The 14859-nt window shown below is 37.8% G+C and overlaps 1 protein-coding gene across 1 annotated transcript in view; it reads left to right on the top strand.

Moving 5' to 3' along the window:
- Positions 1-14209, top strand: part of MRPL39 (mitochondrial ribosomal protein L39) — a 22969-nt gene extending 8760 nt beyond the window's left edge. The window contains exons 6-10 of the mRNA XM_007117919.4: positions 2013-2125; positions 4898-4963; positions 6218-6371; positions 11179-11243; positions 14114-14209. Of these exons, the coding sequence (XP_007117981.2) occupies positions 2013-2125; positions 4898-4963; positions 6218-6371; positions 11179-11243; positions 14114-14117 (402 nt within the window). The 3' untranslated portion in view covers positions 14118-14209. The remainder of the gene's footprint in view (positions 1-2012; positions 2126-4897; positions 4964-6217; positions 6372-11178; positions 11244-14113) is intronic.
- The last annotated feature ends 650 nt before the right edge of the window (positions 14210-14859 follow it).

Below are 14859 nucleotides of genomic sequence, written 5' to 3'. Positions count from 1 at the left end.
TATTACCCAGCCATAAAAAGGAACGAAATTGAGTTATTTGTAGTGAGGTGGATGGACCTGGAATCTGTCATACAGAGTGAAGTAAGTCAGAAAGAGAAAAACAAATACCGTATGCTAATGCATATATATGGAATTTAAAAAAGCCGTGCTGATGAACCTAGTGGCAGGGCAGGAATAAAGACACAGACGTAGAGAACAGACTTGAGGGCATGGTGGGGGGTTGGGGGCGGGGAGGGGAAGCTGGAACGAAGTGAGAGAGTAGCACTGACATATATACGCTACCAAATGTAAGCTAGATAGCTAGCGGGAAGCAGCCACATAGCACAGGGAGATCAGCTCCGTGCTTTGTGACGACCTAGAGGGGTGGGATAGGGAGGGTGGCAGGGAGGCTCAAGAGGGAGGAGATATGGGGATATATGTATATGTATAGCTGATTCACTTTGTTGTACAGCAGAAACTAACACAACATTGTAAAGCATTTATACTCCAATAAAGATGTGGGGAAAAAAAAAAAGGAAATCACAAATGACACCTGAAAAAAAAAATTTGGAGTCAGGGAAGATCCAGGTTTAAATGCTGGCTTTGACGGTTATTTCTTGTGTAATCCTGCCGTTACTGCTTAATATCAAGAGAGAGAGAGGAGGGAAACAGGAAGGAAAAAAGAGAGATAAAGGGAGAGAAGGAAGAGAGGTATTGGGAGAGATGGGGGGGTGAGGGGAGAGGTTGGAATGGTTTCTTCATGATCTGTGGACTTGTGGCAATAGAATTTCTTTTTTATTTAAAGTCTGTCAAGATTCTTACTTCATTGGGGGAGTTAAGTAAAAACTAAGGAGATGAAAATTTAAGTCTCATTATGTATGAAACGCTGCCTCCTTTTCCTTTTTTAATTTTTATTTATTTATTTAAATTTTTTTTTTTTTTTTTTTTTGCGGTACGCGGGCCTCTCACTGTTGTGGCCTCTCCCCTTGCGGAGCACAGGGTCCGGGCGCGCAGGCTCAGCGGCCATGGCTCACGGGCCCAGCCGCTCCACGGCATGTGGGATCCTCCCGGACCGGGGCACGAACCCGTGTCCCCTGCATCGGCAGGTGGACTCTCAACCACTGCGCCACCAGGGAAGCCCTCCTTTTTTTAAAGATAAAACTTTAAAAAAGAAATGTACTAGTTAATTGCAGGCACCACGGGGTCTAGAAAGTGGGGGAAAGTTACAGTCAAGTAACAGCTATATTAAACCATGAATGTGCATTGGTTATACAGAAAATTATCCATTTAAGAATGGAGAAGAGTCATTTCATTCAAAAGAGTCTGTTAGGAAGTTTATGGAAAGAATTTTATTATAAAAATTATTTGCGTAATAGTGCTTAATCTTTTCTGTATTAGTTATGATTTATAGTGTGAAAACAACTGTAGTTTTTATTAAACTCATAAATATTGTTGATGTGTATTATTAATCATTTTAATTGTGTAAAATTGACATTTTCATTAAATAGAAATTTCTAATATTGGATTTATGCTATATTTTGGACATGGCCAATGATGACATTACATTTCCTAGTGAAAGTTTCTGAATCACATAAATAATAATTTTTTCCTCATGCATTTATTTAAAAAGCTTAGTTTTACTCATAGTGTAAACAAATTTTTGTATCCTACCATTTACTTATTAGTATTTCTACTTGTTGCACCATCATTTTAATAAACATTTATAGGGCTGTATAATTTGAATGAAATGTTTATTAAAATTTCTTTGTAGGATTATCCATAATAATTATTTCTAATACAGGTGGCTATTTAATTACAAGTTTTATAGTTTGTAGAATTGGGAGAAATTACTAATTGTACATTTTATGCTTCCAGTATTTAATTGTTGCAAATTAATGCTTTCTTTCCTAGCAAATTTGCTTTTTGCTTTTTATTATAGTTGGACTTATAATATTAACATATAGTTTTATCTGCCTTATAGGGAAATGTTTTTAAGTAAATTGTTACAAAAGGTTAATACTTTCATTTTTAAGGAGAACCTATGTTCCTTCACAAAAGATGCTCGTGCTTTAATTTATAAAGATCTTCCATTTGAAACTCTGGAAGTTGAAGCAAAAGTGGCGTTAGAAATATTTCAACACAATAAGTAAGTGTTGGCTTCCTTTTAAACAAAATTAAACCTCCCAAAGTTGTATGTAATGAAGAAAATTCAGCTCTTAATAACTTTCGTATTTGATGTATTTATGTAGCACACTTTTTACGTTTTAGCTCTGGGATCTCTTTTCTGCACCAGCCTATTTGCTTTTGTTCATCTCATTATTTCACTGAGAAGAAGTGCCCCTGCCACACCTTTGACAATTTTCTTACTTTGTCTTACTTCTCTTTTTCTTTAGCTAGTCCTTTTTTTTTTTTTTTTTTTTTTTTTTGCGGTACGCGGGCCTCTCACTGCTGTGGCCTCTCCCGTTGCGGAGCACAGGCTCCGGACGCGCAGGCTCAGCGGCCATGGCTCATGGGCCTAAGCTGCTCCGCGGCATGTGGGATCTTCCCAGACTGGGGCACGAACCCGTGTCCCCTGCATCGGCAGGCGTACTCTCAACCACTGCGCCACCAGGGAAGCCCTAGTCCTTTTCTTTATATCACCATAGCAATATGTTTCCCTTTTTTCCTTCCATTGTGAAGTGGTAACCTACATTAAGAAACTGCATTATTTTGAATTTAAACTTAAATTTATTTGAACTGTTGCATTTGGCAACCTTTCCTTCCCATCTTTCCACTCTTCAGATGAAAAGGGTAAGACAGAAAATACCAGCTGTTCGGAGGCAGCTAACAGCTGAAGTAAAACGTTCACACAGATCTTAGTCTTCTGTATGGGAATTAACCATTTGATAGATTTTCTTTGCCAACATGTTAAATCCTGCCTGCCTTCCCAATTCCCTTTTTCACTCAGAAAACTTCCAATTTATCTTCTACTAATTGTGAGAACATAAACTAAATTTTAATGTTAAACTAATTAAAATTAGAATTAATTAGAAAGGAATATCTGCATTGCAAAAAATCATATAGATACTAGATTCTAAAGCCAAATTGTGCACCTGCAAATTGTTAAAGGTAATGGTTTGGAATTTCTTTAGCTATTTATAAAATGAGGCACAGATTCTCATGGGGCTAGTTTATAATATTTAGCATATTTTGGAACCAGTGTACTTAGAAAGCAGTAGGAATATACTGAACTGGAGTACTAATAATTCTTTACAACTAAATTACCATTAATTCTATAAGAAAATTCCTTAAATTATCAGAATTTATCAAGCCACCTCCCCCACCAAAATTCTAGGGCTGTGTTGTCCAATAGAAATATAATGTGCGTCATCTATATAACTAAATTTCCTAGTTAGCTACATTAAAAAAAAATTCAAAATAAAGGTGAAGTTGTTGTAAAGGAGAAACTAACACACTATTGTAAAACAGTTGTACTCCAATAAAGATGTTAAAAAAAAAAAGAAAAAAAAAAGAAAGGTGAAGTTAATTTTAATAAAACAGTTTTATTTAAACAATGTATCTGAAACATTTCACCATGTGATTGATATTAAAAACTTAATATTTTATAATTCTCTTTTTCATACTAAGTCTTCAGAATCTGGTGTGTATTTTACACTTAAGGCACATTTCAATTAGGACTAATTACATTTAAGTGCTCCATAGCTACCATATTGGGCAGCGTACTCTAGACTTTCATTTCATGTTACACTGAGATTTCCCTTTCCTCTCACTCAACTGTCAAAGTCTAGGAGAGGCTTGTCGGATTTTGGTAACTTTAGGTGAATGTGTAAAGGGAGGTGGGAGATCATTTAGGGGCAAGTTTGAGGAGACAGAGAGTTTTGGAGGTTGAAGGTGGATCAGTGATGGGGTCTTTCTCCTGTAGGGGGAGCTTTCAGTGGCTTTGCCTCCCAGGGGACAGGAGTTTCTCGTAGAAGTGGGTCAAGAGGAACAAGTATTCAAGGGAATTGGCTCCCTCAGTAATCATCGGGGCTCTGGAAGAAGGAGTGTGGCAGTAAGCGGATGTTTTTGCACAAACTGACGCTTCCCAACCTTGCCACACATGTGTAATGTTTGTTTAGCATTCTGGGGTAAATAGGCAAGGCTCTTAATAGTAAGTGGTAAGGTCATGATTTGAACCTGGTCTGTGCAGTTCCATCTGTACTATTCATTATACTGACAGACCCTAGTGGATTTGAGAGACATTTAGGCAGTAGAATTGATGTGACTTGGTAATGAATTGGACGGAGGGAATGTGGTGGGAGAAACAGGAATCAAGGAAATCTCTGAAGTTTTTCACTTGGAGATGTGGGTAGTTGGTGGTGTCGTTTACTAAACTAGGGAATTCAGGAATAAGAATAAGTTTGGTGAGAAAAGAGACGGTAAGTTTTTGTTCAGTTTGAGAACTTGGGAGTGTAAGATGCTTGTAGACACCCTGATGGATGTCTGGAGTGCTTTGGATATACAGTTTGGGGCTCAGAAGAGGTATGTGGATTAGAAGCAGAGGTGTAGAAGATATAAACACATAAGTGATAATTAAAACTGTGCAAATCAAGGAGCTAGCCCAGAGAGGATGCTTAGAGTGAAAAGAGTTTATGGACAGAACCCTTGAAGGGCAGGGAAAGAGAAGGGTGACCAGAGAGTTAAAATAACAAGCAGTAGGGAATGCCACAGAAGCCGGTGGAAAAGAACACTTTGAGAAGTGTGAAGCTGTGGCCAGATTGAAGGTGGTGAGGTGTGAACGGGAGGTGAGGAAGGGGAGGTTCCAAGTGTAAACCCCTCTTGCAAAAATTATGGCTGAAGAGGAAGAGAAAGGGAAGTGGCTTTAAACACCTTTCTGTACATTTAGAATTAAAACATTTGTTTCTTTGCTGCTTTTTAGGTACAAATTGGATTTCATAGAAGAGAAGGCATCTCAGAACCCTGAGAGAATAGTCAAGCTACACAGGTAAGTAAAAATATAAAAATTGACTGCTATGCTAATTTATAGGAAGGTTTAGTTTTATTGTTACCTGACTGGTGTATGACTGGAAAAGATTTGTACCTTAATTTATTGGTCTAATTACCTTACTTTTTACTGCTTTGTTCAAGTTTTTGCTATGGTGGTGATTGGAAGCTTTAAGCCATCTTCAGGAGCAGTTGTGGTTTCTGTTCCTCATTTTATTGTTTGTTATGTTTATTTCTGGAAGAGTTGGAAACCATTGTAATAAAATGTAATTTTTAGAGTTAATTTTGAAATTGGGGAAAATACTCATTGTTATGCATTGAACGTGATTCATATGTATATAGAAACATGAATACTGACTAATTAGTTACTACTTATGTTACATATAAGGAAGTTATATCACAATGTGCTTTCTGATGCTGGGATGAGAGAGGTAAGAATGCATTATGCAGAAATGCCTTCATGGCCTGCATCTGTTTTCTCAACTTCATGTTTTCTTGACTCAGATTTAAATTTTTTCCGCTAGGAAGCTGTCTTACATGCTAAATTCTAAACTCTGTTGCAGTTAGTTGTTATAAGGTGATAGGATATCAGTTTTAGACATTAGATCCACTTGATAGCATGATGTGTGCAGTGATCTTAAAAATCTATAAGGGACTTCCCTGGTGGTGCAGTGGTTAAGAATCTGCCTGCCAATGCAGGGGACACAGGTTCCAGCCCTGGTCCGGGAAGATCCCACATGCCGTGGAGCAACTAAGCCCGTGTGCCACAGCTACTGAGCCTGTGCTCTAGAGCCCACGAGCCACAACTACTGAAGCCTGTGCGCCTAGAGCCCGTGCTCCGCAACAAGAGAAACAACCGCAGTGAGAAGACCGCTCATTGCAACGAAGAGTAGCCCTGCTCGCCGCAACTAGAGAAAGCCCGCGCGCAGCAACAAAGACCCAAAGCAGCCAAATAATTAATTAATTAATTTAAAAATTATGTAAAAAATCTTTAAAATTATATCAGTGCTAAGTAAGAAAAAGATTCATTGATTTTAATTTCTAAAATTTTAGTCTCATCACTTGAGATTGTTGTGTCAGGGGCTATTAGAGATGGAATTGATCCACATGGATTGTTCTTGATTAGGGATGTAGTGGCAAAAAGAATGAATAGATTTTTTTTTTGTAGTGGCAAAAAGAATGAATAGATTTTTTTTAACTATTGTAAGTGATTTGATTTTGAGGTTTTATTTGTTTATTTTTTAAATCAAATCAGATTTGGTGACTTCATTGATGTGAGTGAGGGCCCTCTTATTCCAAGAACAAGTATTTGTTTCCAGTACGAAGTGTCAGCAGTTCATAATCTTCAAGCCACCCAGTCGAGTCTTGTACGAAGATTCCAGGGTCTCTCTTTACCTGTGCACTTAAGAGTAAGTAAAGCTTAAAGTTTCAGGTCATTCAGTTTGGGTGTGGGTGTGATTCTGGTCTTGATTTTATACCAATTTGAAGGACATACATTTTAATTTTCATTAAGTTGTATAACACTAATATTTTGTCAACTTGGGTTTATGATTGAAAATAATTTTACCCAGGATGTAAACAGATAATTTACAAAAGAAGTATTAGTTTAAAAAATTAATCAAATTGAGATAGTTTTTCTTTTTTAAATAAATTTATTTATTTATTTATTCTTGGCTGCATTGGGTCTTCGTTGCTGTGCATGGGCTTTCTCTAGTTGTGGCGAGCAGGGGCTACTCTTTGTTGTGGTGTGTGGGCTTCTCATTACAGTGGCCTCTCTCGCTGTGGAGCATGGGCTCTAGGTGCACGGACTTCAGTAGTTGTGGCACGCGGGCTCAGTAGTTATGGCTCGCGGCCTCTAGAGCGCAGGCGCAGTAGCTGTAGCGCATGGGCTTAGTTGCTTTGTGACATGTGGGACCTTCCTGGACCAGGTCTCAAACCCGTGTCCCCTACATTGGCAGGCGGATTCTTAACCACTGCGCCACCAGGGAAGACCGAGATAGTATTTTTAATACTTCAAATTAGTATAGAGGAGGGTGCAGTGAGGAGTAATGGAGCACATATTGATAGGACCTTCAGGGGTGCCTTTTGGCCTTAACATTTGGCACGTTCTTCTCCCTAATCTATTTTGAGGATCTATTCCATATCATTTTCCATATTACTCCCACCCCTTACTAATCCTTTTATTTTTTTAATTAAAGCTCTGATTTTGAGATAATTGTAGATTTATATGCAGTCCTAAGAAATACAGAGAGATCCCAAGTACCTCTACCCAGTTTTTCCAATGGTAACATCTTGCAAAACTATAGCACACTATCATAGCCAGAGTATGGACATTGATGCAGTGAAGATACAGAGCAGTTCCTTCACAAGGATCCCTCATGTTGGCCTTTGATAGCCACAGCCACTCACACCCACTCCCCTCTGCCCCGCGTCCACCTCCTTGCTTTTGGTAACTTCTCACTTGTTCTCCATTTCTATAATTTTGTCATTTCAAGAATGTCATATGAATGGGATCATTCACTATTGTGATCTTTTGGGATTGGGTTTTTTCACTCAGCGTAATTCTCTGGAGATTCATCTAAATTGTTGCATGTATCAGTATATCAGTAGTTTGTTCCTTTTGGGCTTCCCGGGTGGCGCAGTGGTTAAGAATCCGCCTGCCAGTGCAAGGGACACGGGTTCGAGCCCTGGTCCGGGAAGATCCCACATGCTGCAGAGCAACTAATCCCGTGCACCACAACTACTGAGGCTGCGCTCTAGATCCCGCGAGCCACAACTGTGGAGCCCGAGTGCCACAGCTACTGAAGCCCGCGCACCTAGAGCCTGTGCTCTGCAACAAGAGAAGCCACCCAACGAGAAGAACGCGCACTGCAACGAAGAGTGGCCCCTGCTCACCACAACTAGAGAAAGCCCACGTGCAGCAACAAAGACCCAAGGCAGCCAAAAATAAAAATAAGTAAATAAATTAAAAACAAAACAAAACAAAAAAAACAGGAAAAAAAAATTCTTTGTTCCTTTTAATTGCTGAGTGGTATTCCTTGGTGTGGATATACCACAGTTTGTTTAGCCACTCACTTGTTAAAGGATATTTGGGTTGCTTCTGGCTACTTTGAATAAAGCTATTATGAATAAAACTGCTGTAAACATTAGTGTATAGGTTTTTGTGAATAAATGTTTTCATTTCTGTGGGATAAATGCCCAGGAGTGCAATTGCTGGGTCATATGGCAAGGTCATGTTTAGTTTTTTAAGGAACTACCAAGCTAAGTTCCAGTTTCTATTCCCTCTAGCAGTGTGTGGATAATCAGTTTTTCTAATCCTTGCCAGCACTTGGTGTTGTCAGTAATTTTTATTTTAGCTATTCTGATGGGTTTGTAGTGGTTTCTTATTTAATTTTAATTTGCATTTCCCTACTGGCCAATTATGTTGAACATCTTTTCATGGGCTTACTTGCCATCTGTATATCTTTTTTTGATGAAATGTCTGTTTTTCTCTTTTGCCCACATTCTTTTTTTTTTGTGGTACGCGGGCCTCTCACTGTTGTGGCCTCTCCCGTTGTGGAGCACAGGCTCCGGATACACACGCTCAGCGGCCATGGCTCACGGGCCCAGCCGCTCCGCGGCATGTGGGATCTTCCTGGACCGGGGCACGAACCCATGTCCCCTGCATCGGCAGGCGGATTCTCAACCACTGCGCCACCAGGGAAGCCCTTGCCCACATTCTAATTGGATTGTTTGCTTTTTTACTGTTGTTTTGAGAGTTTTTTGTTTTTTGTTTTTTTGATATTCTGGATACTAGTTCTTTGCTAGATATGTAGTTTGCAAATATTTTCTTTCTGTCTGTAGCTTGTCTTTTCATCCTCTTAACAGGTTTTTACAGATAGCAGTTTTTAATTTTGATGAAGTCTGGTTATCAGTTTTTCCCTTTATGGATCATGCTTTTGGTGTCAATTCTAAGAATTAAAGGCCCAGCCCTAGATCCCAAAGATTCTCCCCTATTCTTTTTCCTGAGAGTTTTATAGTTTTATATTTAAGTTTGTAGTTTATTTTGGGTTAAATTTTGTATAAAGTGTGAGATTTAGGATGAGGTTCTTTGTTTTCTTTTTCCCTATGCTTATCAAATTGCTCCAGTACCATTTGTTGAAAAGGCTATCCTTCCTCGGTTGAGTTGCTTTTGTACTGTTGACAAAAATCTGTGGTTGTATATGTGTGGGTCTATTTCTGGGTTCTCAATTGTGTTCCATTGATTTATGTGTCTCTCTCTCTTCCAGATATCACACAATCTTGATTACTATAGCTTTAATAGGTCTTAAAATGAGGTAGAATAATTCTTCCCATGTTATTATTTGTTACAAAAATTGTTTTAGCTGTTCTAGATCCATTGCCTTTCCATTTAACTTTAGAGTAATCTTTTTTCCATCAATAAATCTTGCTGGGATTTTCTTTTTTCTTTTGCCATACCCAGGTACGTGGGGAGTTTCTTGCCTTTTGGGAAGTCTGAGGTCTTCTGCCAGCGTTCAGTAGGTGTTCTGTAGGAGTTGTTCCACATGTAGATGTATTTCTGATGTATTTGTGGGGAGGAAGGTGATCTCCGCGTCTTACTTTTCTGCCATCTTCAATGGTTCTCTGTTGCTGGGATTTTGATAGGCATTTTATTAAACCTGTATATCAGTTTGGGGAGAATTGATGTCTTTACTGCGTTGAGCCTTCCAATCTATGAACACAATGTATCTTTTCATTTATTTAAATCTTCTTTCATCCCTTTCATCAGCATTTTTTAGTTTTTACCATACGTGTCCTTTACATGTTTTTTCCACACACCTTCCTTTCCTAGCTTTCTCCATTTCAGTAAATGATACTGTCGTCTAGCCGGCTGTTTGAGGTAATCCTTGATTCTCTGTTTCCCTCATAGCCATGCCCCATCCCATCCAACAGCAAGTCCTTTCAACTCTTAACCCTAAAACATATTCCTAATGCATCCACGGCATAGCAACTCATCCACTACTGCTTCCCTCATCCCTGTCACTCTTCCTTTTCACTCCACTTCTTTGCTTTCATTCTTGCCCCCTACAGCACATTCTCTGCTGAGTAGGCAAAATGAAGCTTTTAATATACAAATCAGATCATGCAGTTCCTCTACCCCAGACGTTCCAGTGGCTTCTCATGAACAAATGCCAACCTGTCACTCTGTCTCACAAAGCCCTACGTTGTCTGGCTCCTGCCTCTCTCTCTCTCTCTGACTTCATCTCATACCGCTTTCTCCATCACCCGTTATATTCCACTCAAACCTTAAAGTCTCCCACCCGCTGTTCATTCTGCCTGAGCCAGGTATGGTTTTCCCTTTAACATACCATGCTGCTCTTCCTCCAGAAGGTTTGCATGTACATATTTAGTAATTTTACCTTTTATTACAGATTTTACCAGCTCATCCAGTTTGAAATAGTCCCTGACCCACCCATATCCCTCAATATCACCTTCAATTGAGTTAGTAACATTAATGTGGTCGTTTTGCACTTTGCAGTTTTCATTGATGCATTCTGATAATCCTCTGCTACATAAGATTGTTAAGAATTAAGGAAATTGGTTCTATAACTTTACTGTTGTCTTCATTAGTTTTTACTTGTTCTTTAGGGTAATTTACTAAATCCTCTAGGTCTGCTCTTTCAGTGTGAGATGTCACAGTTGTTGTTTTTTTTTTAACATCTTTATTGGAGTATAATTGCTTTACAATGTTGTATTAGTTTCTGCTGTATAACAAAGTGAATCAGCTATACGTATACATATATCCCCATATCCCCTCCCTCTTGCATCAGTTGGTTCTTAATGAACCTTTCCTTGTGATTGCTTGTGATTTGAAGAATGACCACTAGCATGTTGGAATTGACTATTTAAGAAAAGAACGGGTGGAAAAGTGGGACAGATTTTTGCTTCCCATTAGAAGGAATGTGTTCTACGGTGGTAATGATTAAGAAGGACAAAGAGGAAGAATGGCATATTCAGTCCTTAAGTCTTTTTTTCTTAAATGCTAAACAAATCAGCTGTTCTGTATATTATGTACCCTTTTTCCTTACTTGAACTCACTTTTGGAACCACTTAGCCTCATTAGTACTGCCTAACGTTTTATGTATTTGTTTTGTTTAAAACCTATGTAAGGACTCAGCCTCTTTTATTGTAACTTTTGTGCTTTATATAATTCATAGTAAATCTTTTCTTCTCAAGGCACATTTTACGATATGGAATAAACTATTGGAAAGGTCTCGGAAAATGGTGTTTTTTGACAACATGTGAGTACATTTCTATGGAGAAATTTTCCTTGAAATTAAGCAACCACTACTAGCACAACAACAAAATAATAAAGAAAAAAGAGAAAGAAAGAAAAAAAGTAATTAGTTGTCTAAATAGCTAAAGCGGTATTGTGGTTGTTGACCCTGTTAGTATTTTGGCAAGAGAAAAGTTGTTATTTGGCAATTCTTTTCATTTTTATTTGTTAGTATCATGGGAATGATATTACAGAACTTGAAGAAAAATAATATTACTGTATAGTAGTTGTAGTTCTTAATGGTTGTAATGGTGTTAATTAGGTCTTGATAATTTTTTGGTAAACTTAATGAACATTTAAAGATTTGCCAGATATGACTTAAAGCTGCCTCGACAGTTGACATATTAAATATGCAAATGTCCTGAAGAACCAAATTTGAATACTTGTGTTACTGTTATTTATTCTGTGTCACTAACATCTAGATTTCACAAATAGGAATGATTATATTTCTTGACCACGATTATCCCTGTTCACTCTTTCAGAGACTAAGTGTTAACTTTTTACTTACATTATCTCATAACTATCCTGTGTGATCTGGCCTCATGAACCCTTCCTAGTTACCCTAAGTTTCCACTCTAGTCAAGCTTACAAGTACACATCAAACTTACTTTCTTGTTTCTTTGTTTTTTGTTTTAGTTTACCTTCTGTCACTTCTTTACTTTCCAGCTTTATTGAAATACAGTTGCCATACAACATTGTGTAATTTTAAGGTATACTGTGTAATGATTCGTTATATCTATATATTGCAAAATGATTAACACAGTAAGGTTAGTTAACACATCCATTATCTCAGAGAGTTAGCTTTTTTTTATGGTGCGAATGTTTAAAATCTCCTCTCTTAGCAACTTTCAAATACGTATTGCATATTGTTAACTCAGACTTATGCTCAAGTTTGTTTCCTTATGACAGTTATGTCTAGACTCTGTTTCCCATCCTCCTCCTGTCTATTTACATCCTACTCATTCTGCAAGACCTTGTCCAAATCTTACCTTCTCCATGTAACATTCTCAGAGTAATCTCTGAACAAATATCCATCCCTGCAATTTCTGCTTGATTGTATACCTCACCTCCTCATATTGTTTTCTGATTATTTTTGCTAATACATTTACATTGTGTTAACCCATTCAGGGTTTGTTGTATACTATGTGTAATGCCAAGTTTGAACACAGCACTTGGCATATGGGGGATTACCCAATAAATTTTTATTGATTATTTTGCATGATGATGTGTAAACCTAGTCTTTATTAATGACTTTACAGATAGAATTCACTATTTCGGCACTTAGCTATAATGTTTTTGTGTAAAGGTGATGTAAATTTTCTTTTTCTCATGAGAAGAAAGTGTTTTTGAATAGGGAGAATAACTTTGTCTTTTTGGTTGGTCACAATGTCCATTTTAGATTAAGAAACTAGAGAAAAAAATGAGTCTGTAAGAAATGCAGAAAAATAGTAGAGACAGTAACCTAGGATATCTAGTAGAAATCAGTGAGTAGCTGGTTTTGCAACATTTATTTTGGTGCAGTTTCCTTCTTTCACTGTTCGTTTGCTTGTCTAAAGGGAGTAGGTTAAACATATAGTTCATTGATTTAACTACACAGACTTATTGAATGTTTGTTATGTGCCAGCAACAGTGGGTACAGTAATGAACAAAATCTTCTTGCTGTCCTCAAGGAAGTTACTTGAACAGGATAACTAGACTTAGAGGCAGACAATTCAGGTGTACATGTGGGGCTCTGGCATAAAGAAGAGAAGGACCCAAACCAAGCTGGGAGGGGTTGGTTAAGGACGCTTCCCAGGAAGTGGTGTTTCTTAAGCTGGTTTTAATGGGTGAATAAAAGTGGGCCAGGTAGATAATTTACTTGGGGATGGGTTTATCTCAGAGGAAGCTACTCGCCTAAGAGGCGTGGAGGAATGGAGTGTGTGGTGAATGTAAGATGAATCTGGATGTACAGTCACATGTAGGGTGGGTGATGAGTCCAGATCAGTTTGTTGGAAATAGAACATGAGGGGCTTGTCTTCCATGTTGTGGAATTTGCATTCCCCTCCTGAAGGTGATTGGAGGTAACTGGAGAACTTGAATAAGGAAGTGACCTATTGGTATACTATTCCTGTGTAAAAGCTTATTCTGGGGGCAACATGGAAGATCACTGTGACTTAAGCCATAGTAGATGATGAGATCCTGAAGTTCTGGCAGGGCAGTGAAAATGGCTGTGAGAGTTACTTAGGTGGAATTAATAGGACTGTTGATTAAATATGCAGGTAAGAGAACTGTGGATTCTGTCATGCCAGGCTTGGGCACCTGGGTAGAGCCCTTCACTGAAATAGATAATGCAGGAAGTAGGGCAGGTTTTGAGGGTGATGAGGGCTACAGTTTAGCTCTGTTTGTTTGCTATGTCTGAGTGACATGTAATAGAAATATTAACATACAGATATCTATTTCTACTAAACCTGTATTATACTATATTCAAAGTAGAATTATTGATTTTTTCAACAAAATAGATTGATTTAAAATACCTTGTTGCAGCGCTGCTGCTATTTTTCTTATACTAATGATTTCATTTTATAGCTGAAAAATAAAATGACCATCTTGAGAAGCCTAGATATATGCCTCAGGTTGTATTTTTAATGGAATTGTTGTACTTGGTAATTTGTATTGGGAACTTGGTCATGTAAGTTTTCTTCTCTTTCTACTTAACTTTCTATAATAATTACTATTGAAGGAGAAAGACAAAGACAGGGTCATTATAAGAGAAAGGCTGTGCAGTGATTTTAAATGGTAGGAAGGGTAAAACTAAAAGTGTTTATTAGAAAAGTAAAGCTATTTATGTTTTTACAGGTAACTGAAGATCAAACTCAGCCTACAGAGGAAAGTACATCTGCCTAGTAACTTCCTCAAATTTAGATATGTAGAGTAAATTAAAATAAAAGTTTTCTATGTAATGTTTGTGCGTGCTTTTTGTCTTTTTTCCCCTAAGATGTATACTGATGTTTACTTTTTCCTTTCTCTAAAAGATAACACAACTTATGTTCACAGTAAAAATTTTACACAGAAACAACCCTGTCTCCTCCTCTCCCCGAATGTAACAGTTTGGCATGTTTTCTCCTTTCAGTCCTTTTTTGTACATGTATAAACATACGCACAAATACAAATGCCATCTTTTACAGACATAAATAGGACCATCCTGGTTTCCATTTTTCACTGTTGTAAACAGTGATGCAGTAAACATCATTGTGCCAAGTGGCAAGTGTTTGTGGATGGATTAACTGACTATTTACTGAGTAACTGAGTATTTTCTATATACTGGCCATTGTGCTGAGCTTTTCACATGGAGTCTCTTATTTAATCCTCACAACAACCTGTTGAGAAGGTGTTTCCATTTTGTAAATGAGGAAACTGGGGAGCATAGAACTGGCAAGTAGCAAAGCTGGAATTTGGACCCAAGTGCATTCACTGACGTGCTCTTATGTACCACTCTCTTGTTCATGTTTAACAATTACAGTATGTATTTGTGAATCTTTCTGAAGATACTAATAGAGATATTCATTGATTTCTTCATTCATCTATTTCCTAGTCCCTGAATG

The sequence above is a fragment of the Physeter macrocephalus genome, chromosome 1 (genome assembly GCF_002837175.3).
Source record: "Physeter macrocephalus isolate SW-GA chromosome 1, ASM283717v5, whole genome shotgun sequence".
NCBI classification, from domain to species: Eukaryota; Metazoa; Chordata; class Mammalia; order Artiodactyla; family Physeteridae; genus Physeter; species Physeter macrocephalus.
This window is presented reverse-complemented; position numbering and strand designations above follow the sequence as displayed.